At 47.3% G+C, this 21388-nt stretch overlaps 1 protein-coding gene across 7 annotated transcripts in view; it reads left to right on the top strand.

Moving 5' to 3' along the window:
- The window catches only part of LOC120901665 (dual specificity protein phosphatase Mpk3), a 28996-nt gene extending 10555 nt beyond the window's left edge, over window positions 1–18441 (top strand). For all 7 annotated transcript variants that reach the window (XM_040309792.1, XM_040309790.1, XM_040309789.1 and 4 more), the window contains exons 3-6: window positions 14355–14463; window positions 17142–17337; window positions 17424–17565; window positions 17656–18441. In XM_040309792.1, the coding sequence (XP_040165726.1) occupies window positions 14355–14463; window positions 17142–17337; window positions 17424–17565; window positions 17656–18317 (1109 nt within the window). In that variant the 3' untranslated portion in view covers window positions 18318–18441. The remainder of the gene's footprint in view (window positions 1–14354; window positions 14464–17141; window positions 17338–17423; window positions 17566–17655) is intronic.
- The last annotated feature ends 2947 nt before the right edge of the window (window positions 18442–21388 follow it).

Genomic DNA, 21388 nt, shown 5'->3' with positions numbered 1-21388 from the left:
ATGCGGTGCGCGTGTGTTGCGTCTGTCCCGCGGATCCGGTGAGTCAGTGCGGCGGATTAGATTTCGGCCGTTGTTTTGCTTGCGTGAAAGGGGTCACGTCAATGGTTCTCCCTCTCTCTCTCTCGTGTTGAGGTCGATTTTTCGAGTGAAAATAGGGATTTTTTCTAATTAATTAAAGGCGGGAAGTAATAAATTTTAAACGAGAGATGGTTTTAATGTCCCATTTCGCATCCGTCCCTCCGGTGGAATCGTTACGAAAGGTTATGGGATTTTGTTTCGCGTGTGTATTCTGTTACTTTTCCTGATACACACACACAAACACACAAAGTATCACATTTCGAACACACGGAATGCTCTGTGCGTCTCTCGACATCTCGTCAATTGCTTCATTACATCTGTCAAGTGTCATCCCTTGATGTCGTTTCAATTTTTCAGTTCCATTCATTAATGCGCTGCCAACACAGCCTCCACAGCAGGGACCCACATCACACATCTCGCTGGTGGAGCCGGACGAACGATTCCCGTTCGTGGATCGTTTGACAATTGATTCGATTAGTGGAAGACGACCTCCACGCTCCCCTTTTGCCCCATCCTACTACCCCATCGTCTCTTCCACTGGAGCAGCACTTGTTGCCATTTGTGTAGCGTGTGTGCGCCCCCCCCCGGGCCCATCCCATATAGCCATATACGCAAGGACCATGATGTAGGTGAGATGACATTAGCAAAACGAACCGAACGAGGAGAGGAAAAAGAAGAACGGGCAAAGGCAAACGGCAAACACACAACCACGCAACAACAACCGACGAACGATTCGAGGCGTGATTTCATCGGATGTGAACTTCAAAATGGTGTGATGCTATTGAATGAATATCGCGCCGATGACAGGCGAGCGAGTGTCTATATGTGTGTGTGTGTGTTTGTGGCTCTGTGTCCGTATGTCAAATGCGAGGGAGCGAATGCGAAAGGAGTGAGAAAGAGAGAGAGAGCGAGTGCAAGGGAGAGAAGGCGTAAAGAAACAGTGTGGGTAGAGAAAAACATGAATGAAATTCGACACACTGAAATACATCAGCTTCCCCCGCTTCCCTCTCCCAGCAAGCAACCTTCTCTTCTTCCCCCCTCACCTCCACCACCACCACCTGTCAACCTTTTCCGCTTGCTTCCTTTTCCCCCCCCTGTCAGCCCTTTACGTTTGCTAGGTGGGTTCGTCGTCTCGCGCTCACTCCTCACTATATAGCTGCTCTCTCTCCTTCTCTGTCACGCTGTCGCTTCGCTGTGTTCGCTTCGTCACCTCTGCAGCGGTAGCACGATGGAAAAAAACGCTTGCTGGGCAGCAAGCGCGCGGATTTTACCAACACAGCCACACACATTCCCTTTTTAGTTTGAACGTGTGTCCTACACAAAGCCGCGCAAGCGCGTCGCTTTCTCGTCGCTGGTGTGTGTGTGTGTGTGTGTTTGGTGAGATTTTTTTTTCTATGTCCAATAGTTCCGAGCTCGGTTCGCGCTCCGTTGCTATAGTAGCCGTTGCCGCGCATCTTCCACACGCTCTTCCCCCCTCTGATGCGACACCGCCGCGGTACCGCATTCCCTTACGTCATCCCGATCCTTGCCTGCGTCTCTGTCATCCTCAAGCGTTGAATATAGTGGAGAAGCGGGGGGGGGGAGGGAGCCGCGAACCGTCATCGATGAATGGAAGAAGAATCAACCGGATGCGAGCGCGACAATCACCTTTTCGATAAACGGAAAACATCACCTTCCCCCCTCCTGTTTTACTCGTTCTGTCTCTTTTTGTCGCCATGCCTCAAATACTTGTTCTCATCACAAATCAAAACTCAACAGTTTCAATGCTCTGTTTGTGTTGGTGATGTATGTTGTTTTTTTTTTTGTTTGGTGTTGTTGGTATATTCTTTAGCCAACATCCAGCATTCGATGTATTATCTCTCTCTCTCTCTCCCTCTCTGTGGTTGTGTGTTGGTGATGAATACAAATTGGAGCTTACCACTGGAGCTCTGTCTGTATGTGTTAGTAGGAAAGAACACAAAAAACACACTATTGGAATGTGTCAACACACATGCTCACAACACGGTTGGATTTACATTCTAACCACTGGAGCTGATCGTTGTTTTGAAACAACTTAAAAGAATGTTAGAATGTAATGAACGTCAATTGAAACGGATTACAGTTTAACGTAATGTCTGATGATCGGACCCATAGTACAGGTGATAGCGCACAGCCGCTTTGACAAGACAGACGCTAGATCCGAACCTCAACCTGTGAGGAAGCTTTTTGAAAAGGGGGCGAAAGCCCAATAAACAAACAGTGAAATGCCAACAAGAATATTCCGAGATTAGAAGAGCAAAAGATGATCTTCCTGATCCACAAAAAGATTTAGTCCTTCGAACCGGATCATGTTACAGCTTGATCTGTGCAACTATTCCGATATCAAAACTAACTTATTCAAATCCAATTAAAACCAACCCATTAAACCCTTCTGATCGGTAAGTGCGTTTACCCAAGTACACGCTGCACCAAACTTCCCCCACCGATCGATACTTGATCGACTTCTCGACACCCAATCGATCAAGTGTGTGGATCTTTTACCATAGAACCAAGAACCAAACAACAACAACGATATCGATGAAAGATGGAGAACGACCCCCAGGAAAAGAAAAAAAAAGAAAACCCAACCCATGAGGTGAAAGTTTACATACACAAGCACACAAACCCACACACCCATGTTCCTGGGTTCAATTTTCCGAGCCTCTCCCCTCGTACTCCTCTCGAACCGACCGAAACGCCTACACCACCACTGATCGATCGCGCGTGGAAGGTTTTTCTTCCAAGGTCGGTCATTTATCTCGCTCGCAAGTGTGTGTGTGTCGCTTTCGCCAGCCAAGGCAACCAAATCCGATCGCACGCGCACCACATGTGTGTGTGTGTGTTTTTCATGTTTTGTTTAAACTTCTGACAACGTGGAAAAAACCACACAGAAAACTCTAATGTAAGATTGTTTACAGAGAGAGGGATCGAGCTGTTTTTTTGTTTGTTGCTTCACTTTGGTCCATCTCCTCCTTTCTCCTTACCGAGAACCGGGGGAGCACGAGGGACAAGCTTCCGCGATTGGAAGTATTTTGGGGACGGGTATGCTCCGTGGCCGTCGTCGACGTTTCCTTTGCAATGGAGCTCGGTGACTCTTCTTCGTTCCCTTCTGAGTGTGTTTAACAGGCAGAGTGCAGCTTCGCTTCATTGGATTCATCCGGTCGCCGACTGATCGTTCCAAAAACACACAGTGCTGTGTGTGTGTGTGCAGTCGAATGTGCCCTTTACCACCCCCTCTGAACTCGCTCAACCGCAGGGCAGCAGCAACACATTTCCCTTTCGTTTGCAGTTTGTTTGATTAATTAATTTCTACCTCGCGCCCCTACGGGACCCCGGGACAAAAATCATTCACATTTCAGTGTGCCTATGTGTGTGTGTATGTGTGTGTTCAGTCAGCATTATTTTATACCGGCGGCAATGATTTATAACCGAGCTTTGTTAGTTTATTTTCAAAAACCATAAACAAAGTGTATCTTTAACTAACACCCATGTTCTCTCCCTCAGCGGTCCCAAACGGCCATATGGTGCACGTTTAAAAAAGGAGTAAAACACACACACTCATACACAAACACACGCCCCACAAACCAAAGAAAATCATATGGTTGCGTTTCCGCTGCGGCAGTGTTATTCATTCCCACACCCCAAAAGCGCGGGGCACAGCTTCATCGGCTTCATGTGGCATCGTCATCATCTTTTCTTGGATCTTTTGATTTCTTTTCCTTCTGACAAACTCTGCCGTCTCTCTCTCTCTGCTTTCCTTGCTTACCCCTGGGTACGATATTGTAATGGGAAGGCCATTCATGTGTTGTTGTGTCAACGGAAATACAGAACGAGAAACCTTTCCACTGTTTCGCGCTGCGCTTCGCTTGTCTCTCCCGCCGCTGTCTTCTAATTTCCATCAAGCTTCCGGTCGCGACGAACCACCCAGAGGAATCGAGGATGGGAATGGGGGTTGAGGGGGGGGGTTTGTATGTTGCAACCGGAAGCACCGAAGAAGGCTGGGGAAAAACAAGTAAAAGCAGTGAATAGAATATGATCAGCACAGAATCAGCCAGCCACACACTGTTTCGTGTGTGCGTTTGTTGTTTGTTTTGTACTTTTTTTAGCATTTCTTTTCGAGCTGAGCGTGTTGAGATACGGTTTCATTGTACAGTGTACAGATTTGTTTTATAGATTTTTGAACCCTTTTTTGTGTAATTTTGCAACGCTTTTTCGAAATGTTGAGTTTGCCAACGGTTTCACAATCATTTCATAATGAAACAGCACTTCCTGGGAAATCAATTCCATTTCCCCGCCCGGTTCCTTTTGGCTCATAATAATTATGTCGTCAAGAAACGGACCCTCTCTCTCTCTCTCTCTCTCCCCATTTTTTTGGTTGACACGCGAGCACCTTCTTTCCCAGAAGCGTTCGTCCCGATTGGTGCTATTTGACGTCGAGTATCCGCTACCCGAAAAATGTTGCTTCAAATAAAAAGTGTCACCGTTTTCGGAGTGGTAGAAATGGAAGCAAAATATAGATTTCCACCTTTTTCGTCGGAAAAACGGCAAACGGTCGTCCCGGCATGTGTGTACGCGTAGCCATTTCAATGTGTGTGTTTTTAAAGCGCTCTCAATTTGAAGCGAGTGGATTCATTTGGTGGAACACAATAAAAAGTGTTACCAAAAACGGACAGCAGCAGCAAACACACACGCGACGCTACTTTTTGGGTAGAGCAATCGTTCGTAAAGCACACCGTAGATTCTATTTCGATAGCATGGAATTTTCCATCACAGCCATCTGGGGCTTCCAGGAAGATAAACTTGGCAGGTTTTCCGCGAAGCGAAGCGCAAGAACTCCCATCGGAAGCTTTCCCCGAGTGCAGAGTGAGAGAGAGGGACCGTGCGTGTCGTGTGTTTTTATACCTTTCCTAGAAATAGGTTGTTTCGTTTGCTGCTTTGCTAAACTCAAATGCAAATTAATATTTGTTATCGTTGATGGTTGTGTTTTGTTGACAATGAAGCGCGTGTAGCGTATTGAGTTTGTTCAAAAATTGCCCGCTTGCCACTGCTTACCATTGCTTTGTTGTGTAAATGCTTTCGAAATTGCACAATTTCAATATCAAAACTCAATTTTCTCATCCATCATGCAAGTGAAAATTTAAACGCCTCTTCAAAAGGGCCAAAGGAAAATACGCCCGCTCTCGAAATTGAGCTGTGAGCGCGCGGGTCTGCACATTTTTAGCAGTACTGTTAATTCTCTGAAATTGGAAAATACACAACAACCCACCCACACACACCCGGGCCGGGCCCGGGCCGAGAATGTAACGAGACACAATCGATCATACGGACGCACACACACGCACACGGAGCTCACATAAACAACCTACACACGTTCGCAGAAAAGCCATTACACCAACGCACCCCAAAAGGGCTTTTCGCTGGGGCCCTGGCCTAGGCGATGGCGACGTTACACGAGTCGTCCTACACGTCCTACGTCCTTTCGCAGTGAAAGTTCTATTGTTACGATCTCTTCTTTTGCTTCTTCTTCTTCTTCTTCTGGTGTGAGTCTCACACTGGGATGATTGTGTGTGTTTCGTAGAACGACAGACAAATAGCTGCTATTACCCATCGCCGTGTCGGAGCAGCAGCATGGACTTGCAATTGTAATCCAGTAGCGCAGCAGTAGGCGAGCTTCGAAGGATTCGGCATAAAATGCGCCCGAAAGGTATGCAATGCGTACTGCAGTTGGGGATATCAATTACAGTTAAATAGATCCTTGCTTGATGTGGCTTAAATCGTTTGATGACTATCTATTAATAGCCGAAAGCGATTTATAAATATAGCAGCTCCGCACTAAGAGACCATTTTGTTGTGTGAATTGCATACTTGCAGGCGCACTTTAGTAGATAATGAAAGTTATGTTTTATCTTCATTCATTAAAAAGAAGCGCTGCGTTTACATATTTATAGCACAATGAAGAAGAAAATCTGGAGCTTCTTTCCCCCATTCCCTCGGCTTTCTAGACAGACAATTAGCAACGGCGAGAGAAAGAGATGGAGCTCTTTGGCTCATACCTTTTGGAACCATCCAATTGAACCGAGAGACAAAGGCCCAAAGGAGAGAGCAACACGAAGAGAAGACGCTTCCACACAACTCCAAACGCTGGTTTATCCTTTCCCCGTGTGGGCCCAGGTGTGCGTGTGCCATGCAAGGAGGGCGGGCGTCTGTGCTTTCGCTTTCTCTTCCTTTTATGCTTGGTTGTTTTTTTTTTGCAAAAAGCACGCGGGGGAGTTGGAATTGGATGGAAAACTACCCCCCGAAAATCGATGATGCTTGAAAGATGATGATGATGAGAGAAGATGGGCGGCGGCAATGGTAAAACTTCTGAGCCTTCTCCTCCTCCTGCCCGTCCACCCACCGGTGTGAAGGCGCCCGGCAGGTTGTCCTTTCCAGAGCTGTGTGTGTGTGTGTGTTGGTCTAGCAGTTTTGCGTGGGCGATCAACCGTCGCTACGTTGAAATGCGTTGGCGTACCGCCGTTCTGTTTTTTCCTCTCCTCTTCTCCTCTCCCTTAAGGCCGCCTGTGGTCTATGGGGTTGTGCGGCTTTGGTGCGCGGCTCGAGGAGGTAGCTATTTTCCGCCACTCCAAATCCTTGATCGTTGAGCTCAGCAAAAGCGTTATATCCTCTCCCCCGGCCCTCGGTTTATTGGATGGTGTGGTTTCTGCCTTGCTGCGGAGGCGTATTACGGCGCACGGCGCAACAAAAAAGGCATCTCTCGCAATCTGTCCAACGCATCCAATCCACCCTTCGGGTCAACTTTGGGAGGGATAAATGTAGGCGCACGTGGGCGTCGTGCAGCCTTTTTTTAGGGGTCGGCTTTTCCCGGTGACATTGTGTGTGTGTGAGGGGTGAAAAGGTGAGCAACGGCAACAAAAAGCTCGCAAAATAAATCGAGCCTGACCGTCAACAAATATGAGTGGAGCAAAACGGCTTAGAATGTTTCATGAACGACGAACGTCCACCTGCAGACGAGCAAACTGTGTGGCTGTTTGTGACTGCTGCCTGGCGTTCCTTTTGGGTTTGGTATAAAGGCTATTACGGGCCAAATGGGAGAGTGGTGGATGTTGATTATGTTGCGAGGGGACAGGTGACATGTTTGCGGATGAAATGCTGCCCACCAAAACTGGCTTACAGCAGACATACAAAAACCCTTAAAGGAAAGGATATTGTTAGGAGACAAGAGAAAAAAAGCACCTCCCGCTGTACTTTAATTTTAATATTTCGCGTAGGAGTGCCACCAGCAAAAGAGTGCCACTGGCAGGATGGTCTATGAGGTGAAACACTTGATGTTTGTTGCCTTAAAAGCTATCCTGCTGCAATTATTTCTACATTAAGTGTACGCCTGGTGGCTCACTACACCGAGCTGGCTGCGTACGTGATTTTTTCGAGCAGTTTCGATATTTTTTTTTTTCGGTTGAATTGATTTGATGCTCTCACTGGTGCCTATAATTATCTTCGATTCGAGGTCCTCACATTACGGTGTCAATAACGGTCTGCTTTCCCAGATTGTCAAATTCCATCTACACAAACCAGACAGCGGAAGCGTCGCTTGGCTACTACTGACGTCACCATACGACGGTGACGCAATTGCGAAAGCTTTCTTGCTCATGATACATAGAATCGCAGGACGTAGAACGAGCACACACACACACACACAAAATATATATCAATAACCATCATGACGCTACGAAACTGCACGTGCTCTCGGTTCAGTTCCATCGCGCTTCACGCTTGAGAAAGCTTGCAGCAGTCGTCTGCCGTCGCGTTGGGCGGCTTTCTTTGTTCGTCGAATGGCCCAGCAACGATACTAAAAATGGCACGGCAAAAGATGTATAAAAATGTATCATTTTAAGAGTGGCCAAAGAACGGGGGAGAGGGGGCAGAGTCTTGAGTTCTGATTGTGTGTCTGTATTTGGACATGATTTCCATTTTGCTTCGGCTGTTTGGTTTCGCACACAAAATGACGTCGATGCTGCCGGTGCTGCGTAAAGCAAATAAAAACCCGCTTCGATTGTCTTCGTTTCGGTTCGCTTGCGTCGGAATGTTATTTCCGGCGTGCGGGCGCGCTCCCGTTGATGGTTTCCGGCTGACCTGTCCTGGGGCCTCAGGCCGGAATGGTGTCTTAAAGGCGCTTGGGAGCTTGGAAGAGGGAGGAAAGCAGCACTTTAATTTAGCTCTTATCGGGCTCTGCCTCCGATCGAAATGATTAACGCGTGCTCTAGTCTGTTTTTTGTTGTTATTGCTACCCCTTTTGCCCTTTAAATCCACACGATACAGTTTAGTGTGCTCCGTTTAATACATAAAGACACAGACGCACGTTCCCTTTAGCACCCTTACCTCCTTTGCTTAAACCTACATCTGTCATGCTCGTGCGTGACTGTACGCCGTCAGGGCGCGGTGGTCGTCGTCGTGCTCGCTACCCATTAAGGCAACATTGTTCGAACATGATGGGGCAAAGCGGGCACACACGCGATCGTTGCGCGAGATCGCTCGAATCGTACTTTAACCTTTTAACCATGCATGAAGAATGTGACCGGCGCACGCTTCATATACATTTGCTTCCTGTTTTGCCAAATGCCAACCAAAAATCGATAAGAGGTTCTGTTTTGTGTTGCGAAGTCTAATTTCGCTGCCCCAGTCTAATCGAACTAGCAATGCTGAATGAAATGTCAAACTTTCATTCATTTTAACTCATAATGTTTGCTCTATGAAACTTTTCTTTATGCTTCAAATCCCGTTCATAAAAATCATTCCCGAAAGGAAGCTAAAAACATCCACACTTTCCATTCACACACAGACACTTTCCCCCGCAACACATGCTTTGCTTTCCAGTTGGAGCGCTTTTTTTTTGCGCTGCGCATGTATGTCTCTCTCTCTCTCTCTATTGCTTGCTTCACCACCCAACCGTGTCGTAATGTATATTCCTTTTCCCGAAAGCAAAAACAGCAAAAACTGGCCACCCTTCTTCCTGCCTTCCCGTCTGTTTTTTGTGTGCCTTTCAGCGCGCAGAAATCGATCCGCAACAATTTTCTGAATGAATCCCACGCGCGCCAGTCGAAGCATGCGCAGTCTGTAGTTGTGCTAGCAGCACATGGACGGGCCAGCGAGCGAGCGATCCAGCGAGCATTGATTGTGTAAGGGCGTCGTTTTTTTGCAATGATTCCCTGTGCTCCCCCCCATTCTCGCTTCCTGCCCCACCATACAGACAGCGTAAAAATTCGTTCATTTTCCCTTGTTTTTTTGTTGTTGTTGTTTGCCTTCAATGAACGATGAGTGGCACTTGTCTAATGGAGCTGGAACCCGTTGTCTGTTTGTTTAATGATGAAGATGTGTGTGTGTGAGTGTGGGGTTCAAAGTGGAGCAAAAAGTGATCTTGACAAATTATTGAAGGATGTTGCCAGCAGAAGCGGGGCGCACCCTGATACATTGATTGATTGTAAATAAATTCAAACTGAGACTCAGACAGAGAGGAAGAGAGAGGTATGAAAGAGTAAGCTGTACATTCAGTGAGCGCCTTTGGACACGACCCACCGCCTACTAAAGATGCCATCAGCATCAGCAAACGTAAAGATCTAAAGCAAGCGGAACGGGAGACCTCTTCGCGACCTCTGTCTGTCTGGCCCGAGCGGCCATTTGTTGTATAGGATCAATGACCACAAATCGGCGACACACTGCAGCACGCACGGGGTGGATGAGTAAAATTCCCTTTTCCACTTGTGTGTGTGGATGCATTTGTGGGCTGAAACACACGCGGTATTCATTTTACAACCCGACGAGTAGAAGCAGAAGTCGAAGGGAAGCGAACGGAGTAAAGCACAAGAAGAGGTCTCCTCCTTCACCGTGCTGCCCGCCACACTCGCCACACTCGCGAGACGAAGAAATGGAGCAATAAAAAGCTTATGAATGAAACTACCCACCCACGCAAGCACGCCTGCTCGTAAGTTGGGGAGGGGGAGGACCACACGGCCGTCTGGCCGTCCCAGGTCTCTGCAGCGTGGAGTGCAGCAGTGTGTCTTCTGAAAACCGCTGAACGAGCGTCTCCAGAGCCGTTTGCGTGGAGATTGTAATTTACACACAAGCGAACAGACACGTCCCGTGGCAGTGGCAGACACGAAGGGTGTTTTGTGCTGGCAAGACCTTGCTGCCATTGCTGTGTAATAATGGAATTTGCCAGCGTGTAAACATTGGTTCGAGCTGGCTAGGAATATTTTACCCGCGCAAGCTGCCACAGCAGAGGACAGAGGAGTGCAGAACGCAGCCGAAATGAACCGAAGAGAAGGAACTGTTTATGCCTAACTTTCATAAACGCGAATCAAGATCAGGTTGTTGGCATCGGAATGTGTCAAAAATTGCTTACACATCGTCTCTGTATGCCGTAAATATAGGAATTATCACAAGCTAGAGGAAAGCTTGTCATGATATTGTTGACTTGGAGCTGGATTTTGGAGAAATTCTACCTAAAAAAGACAATCCAATTTGAGAACTGAAGGTGCCTTATTGCGCTTATTGAATAGCCTCAAAGTTAATGTATCATTTCATCAAATAACAAACCTTAACTTTTACAAACTTTTTTGTACAATGGCTTCTAATGATTTTGCATGGACATTAGATGCTATCTGTTGCCTTGTTGTTCACCTAATTGGCAATCACAGTTTGTGGGCTGGTTTCCCTCTTAAGTAACACCGTTTGTGACTGTTTGTGACACTTTTCCACTTCATTTTTGTTGCTCCATTTCTTTGCTCCATTCCCTATTTTACCAAAATGAAAGCACGTTGGCTACCTTGTGCTTTTAGCGGCTATAATAGTGAGCATAGCTGATAGACGAGCGAAGGTAGGTCGGTTGACGATTGGTTGGCACCATCTCTCCTCCCTCCAAAGCGTGCGCCCACAGTTTTCCGGCGCTCGAATCCCGCCGCCTACGGTGTGCCATACCATGCCAACCAACCGCGTGTGGCCTCAAGGTGCATTTGTTTGCATGAGACATGTGCGTTTATGTGTGCGGGTTTGGATGTCTGTTTGCTCCAGCGGGGCTGCTGCTCTGCACTTGACTGACCGTGTTGTGAATGTGAAGTGGCTGACGGCCGGAAATTGTGCTCGATTGTGTGGGGTGTGTGGGATGAGAACATGTTCATATAACACGGTAGCAGTTCGGTAGACGCTGAGCTGAATGTTGTTAAAATTGTATAAAAATACTCTATTTTACATTAATGAAGAGTAACACGGTTCATGTCAAGCGTTCCCAGTCTCTATTTATCAGAGGCATGGAACTGTTTCAGTCTCTACATTCGCTTAAGTTCGCATCCAATTTATGTTTTATCCACATTTAACACAAAACAATTACTGCACACCACCGACACCTATTTCTATTCGGTCCATTTCATTTTGAACTCCATTTTCAATTAAAAAAGCCAATTAAACAACTACAAAGCGCGCAAACGAACCGCTCGGATTGAGCTGCAGCGCAAACGCGACAGTCGAGAGCATCCGCTCACAGTCCCGGAAAGCGGCTTCTGCTACTGCTGCTACTGCTGCTAGCTTATTTTTAGCTCTGATCGGAAAAAGGCACATCCCCCGTTTATTTCCAGCCTTTCTCCTCCTCCCACGGTGCATCCATGTACCTACCTCCGGTGGAGCGTTCATTCATGTATCCTTTTGCTCGTCCCGCGGGGCGCTTGAGGCTTATCTAAAATTGAAAGCTAAACATAGCCCCGCACTGCGCCTGATAGAATACACCGCACCTCCAACTGTCACCAGCTCACACTGCGAGGGCGTCCGCAAAACTTTCGGACCGGCTGTGTGGCATGCGGGCGCGCTCGCGATCCCTTTCAGCGTGTGTCCCCGTTATTTCGATTCGCTAAAATTAGACATCTAACAACAAACATCCATCCATCCGTCCGTTCGTCCATTCCGTACCGTCATTTTGGGATTGCAATCATTGTGAACACACACAAACACACACACACACAGAGAAGCTTTTCCCAGTGATAGTGGGCGTCGTTTGCATTTCAAAGCTCTCCGCCCGTGCTGCAACAAAGCGTACCTCGCCACAAGCTGGGCCGCGTGAGAACCTCGCCGATGGGGATATTATGGATCGAACATTGAATGATGATGTTCGAGGAATTCGAGGGGGGGGGATGCCTAAAAATAAGTTTACTCAATGAATCCCCTTTCCCCCAAGCCCTTTCGCCGGGTTCCGCTTTCTCTTTCCGCCTTGCTTTGCTCGAGTGGTGAAGCGAGATTGAATGTAATGTTTTAACAATATAACTGAGACGAGACCGGTACCACGACCCTTATGTATTCCGAGCTAATGACGCCCACGCCAGCCGCTGTGCTGCAAGAATTTGTGCTCTACGGGTTCTCTAGCCTCTTACCCCGATTTTACGAAGGTGTTCTGGATCACAGACGTTGGCGGCGTTACATTGGCCCGGTGGGCTGATACATAGATCCATCCATTCCGAAGAGGATGCTATGTACAAGCTCTGGCCTCCCGATATGAAGCAGATACACCAATTATAGCCACACGTGGGCTAGAACAAAACGAACGAGAGAGAGAGATAGAGAAGATGTAGGTGCTGATAGCGAGAATCGTTCTGATATCTCCAGCAACTTGAACACAAATTCTTGATGCTCTCTCTCTCTCTCTCTCTCTCTCTCTACCTCTCTAACTCTGTCTGTTGACGTCACAAATGATGATTCATCCTCGTCCTTTAGGTACTCGGAGTAGTGTATCGATCGGCTCCGTTCTCTACGGGCTAGAACATCGTCCTCTTCTGCTGGTGATGCTAGAACGATAGCGTCAGAACACGAACCTGCAAGAGTGGCCGTCCATTTACTATCGTCCCACCTCCACTGAGGGCGTCTCTTTCCAAGCACTTCTGAATCCACGTGTATGGAGCGTGTGTGTGGTTGTGTTTGTCGGACCGATGCAAATGCTTTCAACGCCCACCTTACATCCCAGTACACAACAATCAACCGGCGTTTTTTTTATGGGGTCTAGATAGGGGGAGTAAGGTGGGTGGGATGAAGGGACTTCCGAGAGATTTTGCTCAACCTGTGCAACGCGCTGTCGCTCTCGGTTAAAGGTAAAAAAGGTTCGCCCACGCGCGCTTGTTCAGACCAACAGCGACGACGGTTGGTCGGATCCTCCTCGCTGCTTACTTTCGGTTTCTGTTTTGATCGTTAAGGGAAGGTGGGGGCAACTGCACACACACACACACACAGAAACACAAATGTGCCACGTGCCTACATGCAGAAGTGTGTAATGGGAAGAAGAAGGGGTAGTAGTGGGGTAGATGTATCGTTGTGTGTTTGTGTGTGGGCGCCACTCGTTCGGTTGGGTCGAGTTGTAAGAAACTGCTTGCTTAGAGACACACTCGTACGTACGTGTGTGTGTGTGTGTGCTAATGTATGTATGTACGATCATTATCAGATGTGCCGGGGCGGAGGAAAGAGACACCACCACCCCCACACCGTCTGGTGATGGGGGAGCCCAAACTTTTACATTCCTTTGCGCGCCACCCCGTCCACAATCCGCAAGGACGTACAGGGGACCGCACAGAGATGAATGAACGAAGAAGCCATGAATGAATTTGGCTGGATAAAAGCTGCGGGATGTGTTTGGTGGGGGGGATGGGGCTGGATGAGAAGGAGGAACCAGCGGTTGGTTAAAGCGAACTTTACGTAGGCGAAGCTCTCTCTCTCTCGGTCTTTTTATTTGATGTCGAGCAGTAGTCGGTCGAACGTACGCAGCCACCTTCGCCATGAAAGCGTGGTTGTCGTAGTACATGCGCGTTTACATACCAAATTCGGGTGGCAGGTGGGTAGGAAGGAAGGAAGGTGGTAGAGTTGTAATGTTCTCTTTCAGCTTTTTTTTAATTTTTTTTATTTTTGGTTGAAATGACTTCCCCCATGCCGATGTTTTGGGTTACTTCGAAAAATCCCCAAAAAACAGTTACCGGAAGTGTGGGCGTTCGTAGGTTCGTTCGAATCGTTCGGCAAATAGACAGACGAAATACAGAGCACAAGCTAAAAGCATTGTATGTGTGAGCCTGTGTATGTGTTTTTTGCACAAATATTTCCCTCCCGATGAATTGCGCTTGAACAATTTCATTCAGAAACACTCAACCAACCTAAAACTAAACCATTTTCTTTCCCTCTCTCTCTCTCTCTTTTCTCCCTTTGCCTGGAATGCTGCTGCTGCTGCTGATGTGTGTGTGTAGGTGGTTATGCAAACTTTCGTCAGTCATTTCCGGAGTGGTGCGAGGATGAAGTCATCAACGCGAGCCTGCAGACGGGCTGTGCGGCAACGGAGCAACTGATGGGATTAAGGTAAATATAATGCAAACAGTTCGGTAGAATGTGGGCTGTGTGTTGGGTGGCGTTGGTGGAGTAGGGAAACCTCTGTGCACCATTTTGTTTGCTTAACAAATTACATTTCTTTTGTGTGCGAGCATGCACGTGCATGCTCATTGAGGCGTGGGAACCCATTATTTTAATATGGTTATTTTATGTTAAATTGAACCTATATAAAAGATAGGTAGATAAGTAGAACTTACGTACAATATATAATAATTATATGTAAATAGTAAAAGGAAGGAGGAGTTTTACAACAAAAAATATATGTAAAAAGATCACTAAGATAAGACACAGTGAATACTTAACACTTTAAGGACCTTTACGCTTCTCAAGCAACGAACGCAGCCAGCAACAAGAGTTGAACCAAACAGTACGCAGCCATAGTAAGCGAAAGCGAAGCGAAGCTGCTAAATCTCGCCTCTGCGTTTCGGTTGTGGGAAGGGTAATATGAAACATTTTCTCGCTGTTTATCCATGCCACCCGCGTGCACCGAAATTGTATGTCCTTGCTTCCTACAAGGGATTACGCGTGTTTGTGGAGGTTGCAAATCGCAAAAAAAAACGCAGCCTAAGAGTAGTACCTAAAAGAGAGGAAAGCACACAGCACGGCCGCCATCGTAGCAAAGTGGACCAGATTGTGGGTCCTGACAGGTGCCGAGAGAGGGTCGGGGGATATATTTATATTATCAACATGCTTACCAAAGTACAAAAAAAAATCCTTCGTCCTTTCCATCAAAGTCTTACACACTGATACAAACACACACACATTCATGCAAAAGAAAATGTGCGTGGGCGGTCGGGAAATACTGGGGAACGAAGATGCGGGATGGCGTAGTAGTAGGTACAGCCAACCCACGGTTGCTACTTCGAAACCCCGGGGAGGCCAGGAGGCGTTCGTCGTCTACCATTTACAACCGCGCGTGTTACAATGGTGTGTGTTACATGGAGACGGCTCTTTCACTCTCTCTCTCTATCTTGCTCGCTCTCTTTTACGCTATGTTTGAGAAGCGAGCTTCATTCAGCTCGAGCCGTTTCGAGGATGGTTACTACGATGATGTTCCGTGCCGTCGCCGTTGCGCGCGCGCTCACTGTCGTCCACGGGGTTGCTTCGAAACGGCAGTAGTAGTCCGTCAGAGTGCGTTCGACCGGCTGCTACACCGGAAGGTTTCTGGCTGCCACGGGGCCTGTCCGTGGTTCGTCCGGTGTTGTTCAATCGTGCGGTTGCTCCGGCTGGCGGAGGTGGTGGTGTTGTACTGTCCATCCTCATGCTACTGTAGTACTGTGGTGCTGCAGTGGCTTGTGAAGTGTGACTTTGCTCGCGGAATCAAACATATCAAAACGACCTCTAAAGAGGCATTGAGTGACGAGAAGGAGAGAAAGACGACAGAAACCCAGTGCGTGAAAATGAAAATGTGTCTGGCAAGGAGGTGAGCAATACCAACGAAGCGAAGCTTATCGTCCTCCAATCCTTCGTCCACCAATTCCCTGGGCATTGGGTACTGTGTGTTTGTGAGCATATCATGCAAGTCTGATCCTTTTTACCTCAAAACCCATCACAATGATTGTTCGGTTGTTGTCGGCGGCACTACTATCACCCCCGGAAGGGTTCGCGTCACCGTCAACGTTGCAGCAACATTTGAGGCACTGTTTAGTACTCTAAACGTATGATGCTTCGGGGGGAGTGCGATTAGGTATCGGTGCTCTAAGATAGGCTTGTGGGTAAAGCTTGCTGCTGCACACCTTTTGGGTCATTAAAAACCACATGAATCTTGCTTCAACGGTAGCAGCGCTTGACGATGGAGTTTCCGCACCGGCAGCAGAAACAGCAGCAGACGAAGCAGCAGACGAAGCAGCTCCCTCAGCAGCAGCAGCAGCAGCAGGCACAGCAATAGCGACGGCATGTCTCCGTACGATCGCTTCTCCTCCCGTCGTAGTACACACAGGCAGTTTGTATAGCTTTCGCACCAGCCGAAGGTAATTTTTTCCGGGAGAGCGTCGGCAGAGGAATTACGGTGCAAAGTGGACCATTTTTGCACTGTTTCGTTTTGTAATTCGTGAACAAAAATGTGATAACAGTGCAGAAAATGAGAACCGAATTAAATGTTAAGTTAGAACCAAAGCGTTAATATGTTCATGAAAGCTCTTATTGCGCCTAAATGTATGTAATCTTACGCCAGAATGTATGCAATTCATTACTTTAGATATGCGGTGGTACATGTAGGTGCATTTCATCTCATTAAAAGATGTAATTAATGGTAATAGAGAGCCATTTTTGTGTGAAGTGACTGCTCTTACAACGCCGGATCATCGGTTCGATTCTCATTTGGACCGTCCAATTATTTCAAAAATTGATTTTAGAATTACGTTGAAGCTTAGCAAATACGTATAGGTCGGCATTATCCCGTATCAAAGAAGAAGAAAAAGTAAAAATAGAAAAATAAGAAGAAGAAGCAAGCCCTGGTTCAAATAGTGGAATACACTCCAAAAAATAGCGCCTTAATTTATGCAACCCCGCACTACACTATTGCAGTTTTCATTTCTTAACAAGCCAAACCAAACCCAACCAACTAAGCTCCGAGTGTTTGAAGTACCAAACAATAATCAAACAATAATCACAATATCCTATTGGTTCTTCTCTTCCCTCTCTCTCAGATCCCTCCGCATTTCGATCCCATTCTCGGACTCGGCGTGCAGCAGCAGCACCGAGTCGTCGGACTGTGAGAGCAGCACCAACTACCTGTCGGAGGCGGCGGTTAGCGTCGAGCCGGTCGAAATACTGCCCGGCCTCTTTCTCGGCAATGCCTCGCACAGTGAGGATCTGAAGTCGCTGAAAAAGTACAACATTAAAGTAAGTAAAGCGGTTGTCGATTTCCCAAACACTCCCGAGTCCCGATTCTAACCATGAGCACTTTCTTTCACCCAACACCCAAACAGTACATTCTGAACGTGACGCCCGATCTGCCGAATGTGTTCGAACGGGACGGACAGATACGCTATCTGCAGATACCGATCACCGACCACTGGTCGCAGGCGGGCGATCTGGCGAACCACTTCCCGGATGCGATCAAGTTCATTGGTAAGTTGGTCCCACAGAGTGACCCTTTTTTTGGAAATCTCCACCATATCCCGTACTAATCGTTCTACTTCTCTCTCTCTCGCTTTTTAGATGAAGCCCGCTCGAACGGATGCGGCGTGCTGGTGCACTGTCTGGCCGGCGTGTCCCGCTCGGTGACGGTCACGCTCGCCTACCTGATGTTCGCCCGCACCCTCTCGCTGAACGACGCCTTTCTGCTGGTGCGCTCGCGCAAACCGGACGTCTCGCCCAACTTCCACTTTATGCAGCAGCTGCACAGCTTCGAGCAGCAGCTCAACATCGACCCGACCCAGTCGGCGTCCGCCAAGCAGGCGCTCTACTCCGCCTCCTCTTCCTCAGCGGCCTCTTCCTCCTCGGTCGGCGGCGGTGCATCCTCAACCGGTGGGCATTCCGTGTCCACGACCCCGTACAGTGCCAGCTCGATCGGGTCGTCCGGGTCGGGATCGGCCGGGCTTGAGCCGTCGGCACGCCAACACCTCCACCATCACCAGCACCACACGACGACGCCCCACCACGCCGCGCATCTGCACCATCAGCATGCGCTGCAGTCGAAGCACTCGATGCATCAGGTCCACTCCCGGCACGCGGTCAAGTACACCTGCGCGTGCGTGGAGGTGGAGTGCAAGTGTACGCAGGCGGCGATCGATCTGCTCGGCCCGTTCACCACCGGCATCTCGCCCGACTCCGGCATCGAGTTCGACCGGTGGACGCCGAGCAGCAACACGCCGAAATGAGATACGGCCGGCGTGGAGGGTGGACGGTTCCAACTGCCGGACCACTTCCACCACCACGATGATCAACCCGGTGGCGGTGGGGTCGTTGCCACCGTCGCGGAGGACACCGGCTCACCCTCGTCCGATCCGGCAGGCTAAACAGAGAGCGAGAGCGAGAGAGAGGGATCTTCTGAGACATGTTTTTCGCTTCGCGCGTGTGTTGTTGTAGTTGGTGGTGTAGCGCCTCCAACGCACACACACACACACACACGCGTTAGCCAGCACCCGTTTCCCTTGTCCTCTGATAGGACGCTCTGTTTCGGAAAAGCCCCCGCATTTCCCTTCCACGGGAATGCACGAAACAGGCAACCCGAAAAGGGACGGAACGAAAGCATCATCGTCATCACCCCATCATCAGATCATCAGGCATTTTTGGTGAAGAGAAAGGAAGAGAGAGAGAGGGAGAAGTAGAGAGTTTCTCGCTTTAGTGTGTGTATGTGTTCTTGTATTAGCAGTGGGGGAGAAATCCGACGCAAGGATGCTGATTAGTAGAGTAGACTTATACATATATACATACATACATACTACACTACGCTATATACACATCCAATGGTATATAAATATAGAGATACACCCATACATATAGTGCATATTATAGATATATATTTATGTTAACACACGTCTCGTTATTATGAATTAAAATCAAACACAAAAAATCCAACAACACAAACCACCACACAGACGATCGATTATTTCCCTTCATTCAATTCAAATTCAACTCCATTCATGTGCGTATGCGTGTGCAGTAGTGCGCAGCGCGCCCTGTATTTGTGTATGTGCGCGTGTGTCTCTGTGTATGTGCATTTTTATTAAGAGAAAATGAGGGGTGGAGGGGCGATGATGGTGGGTCATTTGTGTAGATGTATTGCTGTTCAAGGCACGCCTCCACGTGCGTGTTGCTTTTTGTTCGAACAGAACAACAGCACACACCTCAGTAGGCGTCTCAGCAGGACCCTTCTTCCTTTCGTTTCCCTTTTTCAATCACTCTTCTTCCTCATAAGGCCCTTTCCCACGTGTGAATGTTTAACGTTTTTTAACGATACTCTGCCAATAGGACGAGCGGCATGGGGGCAGGGGGAGATGAAGAAGCTCATTGAGGTGTTTGCACATACACACATACATACAACACACAGTTACTACCTTGAGCCCTTGAGCTACTTTGAAAATTTAGAGAAAGAAAGAGAGAGAGTTAAGTGTAAAAGAAAATGTTGGAAGAAAATGGAATTTTATGCTGTTGTTGTCGTTTGTGAATGGATTTATGGAGGTGGTTTGTGGATTTGTATGCGAAAGGATTGTAGTTAGATTGAAAAGGGAGGGGGGTAGGGAGTTGACCCCAGTTTTGTACTTTTGCCCGCCAAAAAAGCTGGTAGGTGGAGGAGAAGGGGGAAGGGGGAAAAGGTTAGAGATTATAATGGTTAGAGGTTGCTCATAATGAGGAATTGGAATAAGTCGGTCGGACACAGCGAGAGAGACAGAGAGAGAGAGAGAGAGACGACAATTTTAAAAAGACTATTTGATAGGCAGAGAGGAAACGGGGTGAGGCGAAGAAAAAAAACATTAAATGTGAAAATTCGTTTTGGTTTAAAGCAGATCGCACAAATTTATTAAGCTTACTAGAGAGACAAAGGAGAGGAGAGAATGGGGGGGACAGACACGACAACACGCGGTGGTGGTGACCACGCCAGCAACAAAAAACGAAGACATTCCGCAATCCGCAATTTGTATCTTCCACTATTTAAAAACAAACAAAGCCGGCATCATCGTTCATTTCTTCCTGTTTTATGCGATCGCCAAACAACGATCGCTCAAAGATTTTACCGACACACTCTGCTGCTGTTGTTACTGTTGCTACTTAGTTGTTGTGTTGTTGTATTTTCTTACAAATGTCCTTCTTTTGCTTCTATTCCTCCAATGTGCCAGCAGTGTAACAGTAACAGCAGCAGCTTTCCTCTTGCAGCAAGCGAAACGAATAAAAGAAGGGAGTGAAATCATCATCCATTTTGAAACAATAAAAAGAAACTGTTAAAAAGGTTGCAAGAACAAACAAAAAAACATTTGATAAAAAGCGATAGCCAACTAAATAGTGTTGCGTGTCACAATGGGAAAATGAAGGAGAAAAGAGGCGCTGATGAGGCCAAAACCGTGGACACAAGCAAGATGAGCCAAAAGTTGAATTTTTAAATCACCACCACACTTGTCCACTATCTCCCGCAAAAAAAAAAACACTATTATGTCTCGTTTTGTTAGTGAACGCAAATGGGAAGGAGATAACAACTAAAACAAAACTAAAACAAATGAAATACAACGACGACTGTGAAAATTGTGAAAACCGACCGCGTTCGTGTGTCAACCCGTTCTCGTGTGTGAACTTTTGCATGGACAGACCTCTCTTACAAACACAGCCCGAAACAAAACAAAACAAAAACACACTTACAATTTAGAATTGGTGACATGCCACACACACACAAACACACGTACATGAATCGGATGTCGTCCAAAACTCGGGGGGGATGGTACAAACTGAACCCGGGGGCGATTTTTTGGTAGCTCACCTTGCTATGGGGTAAAACTTTACAAACAGAAGAAACAAACGCATAAGCAGCAAAACGACGGAGAAAAACAAAACTAATGATATTTATGTGAGCCAACGAAGTAAAAATGTGGTTTGTGGAAGAGAAAGAGAGAAAGAGAGAGAAGTAAACTAAAGCAGAAAAGCAGGCCGTTTTAGCAGAGAACAGAGCAACAAACAGCAGTTGAGCAGTTGGAAGAGAAAAGAATGACAAAACCAGACGCGCGGGAAGGAGCACATGCGATGAATATGAGTAATGCGAACAACAAACCAAGCCAAACAAAAAAGTAATAATAATAATAATACTATTAATAATAAAATTAATAACACAACTCTTAAAAAAATAATGAAGCGTTTCTTCGTCTCTTGCTTTTGGGAGGGAAGGGAAGGGTTTGAAAAAATAACATTGAGAAAACGTGCATTCCTGCGTGAGAACGAACAAAGTAGGCGCAGGCAGATAGGT

This window comes from Anopheles arabiensis, chromosome 3 (assembly GCF_016920715.1).
Source record: "Anopheles arabiensis isolate DONGOLA chromosome 3, AaraD3, whole genome shotgun sequence".
In the NCBI taxonomy this organism is placed as follows: Eukaryota; Metazoa; Arthropoda; class Insecta; order Diptera; family Culicidae; genus Anopheles; species Anopheles arabiensis.
This window is presented reverse-complemented; position numbering and strand designations above follow the sequence as displayed.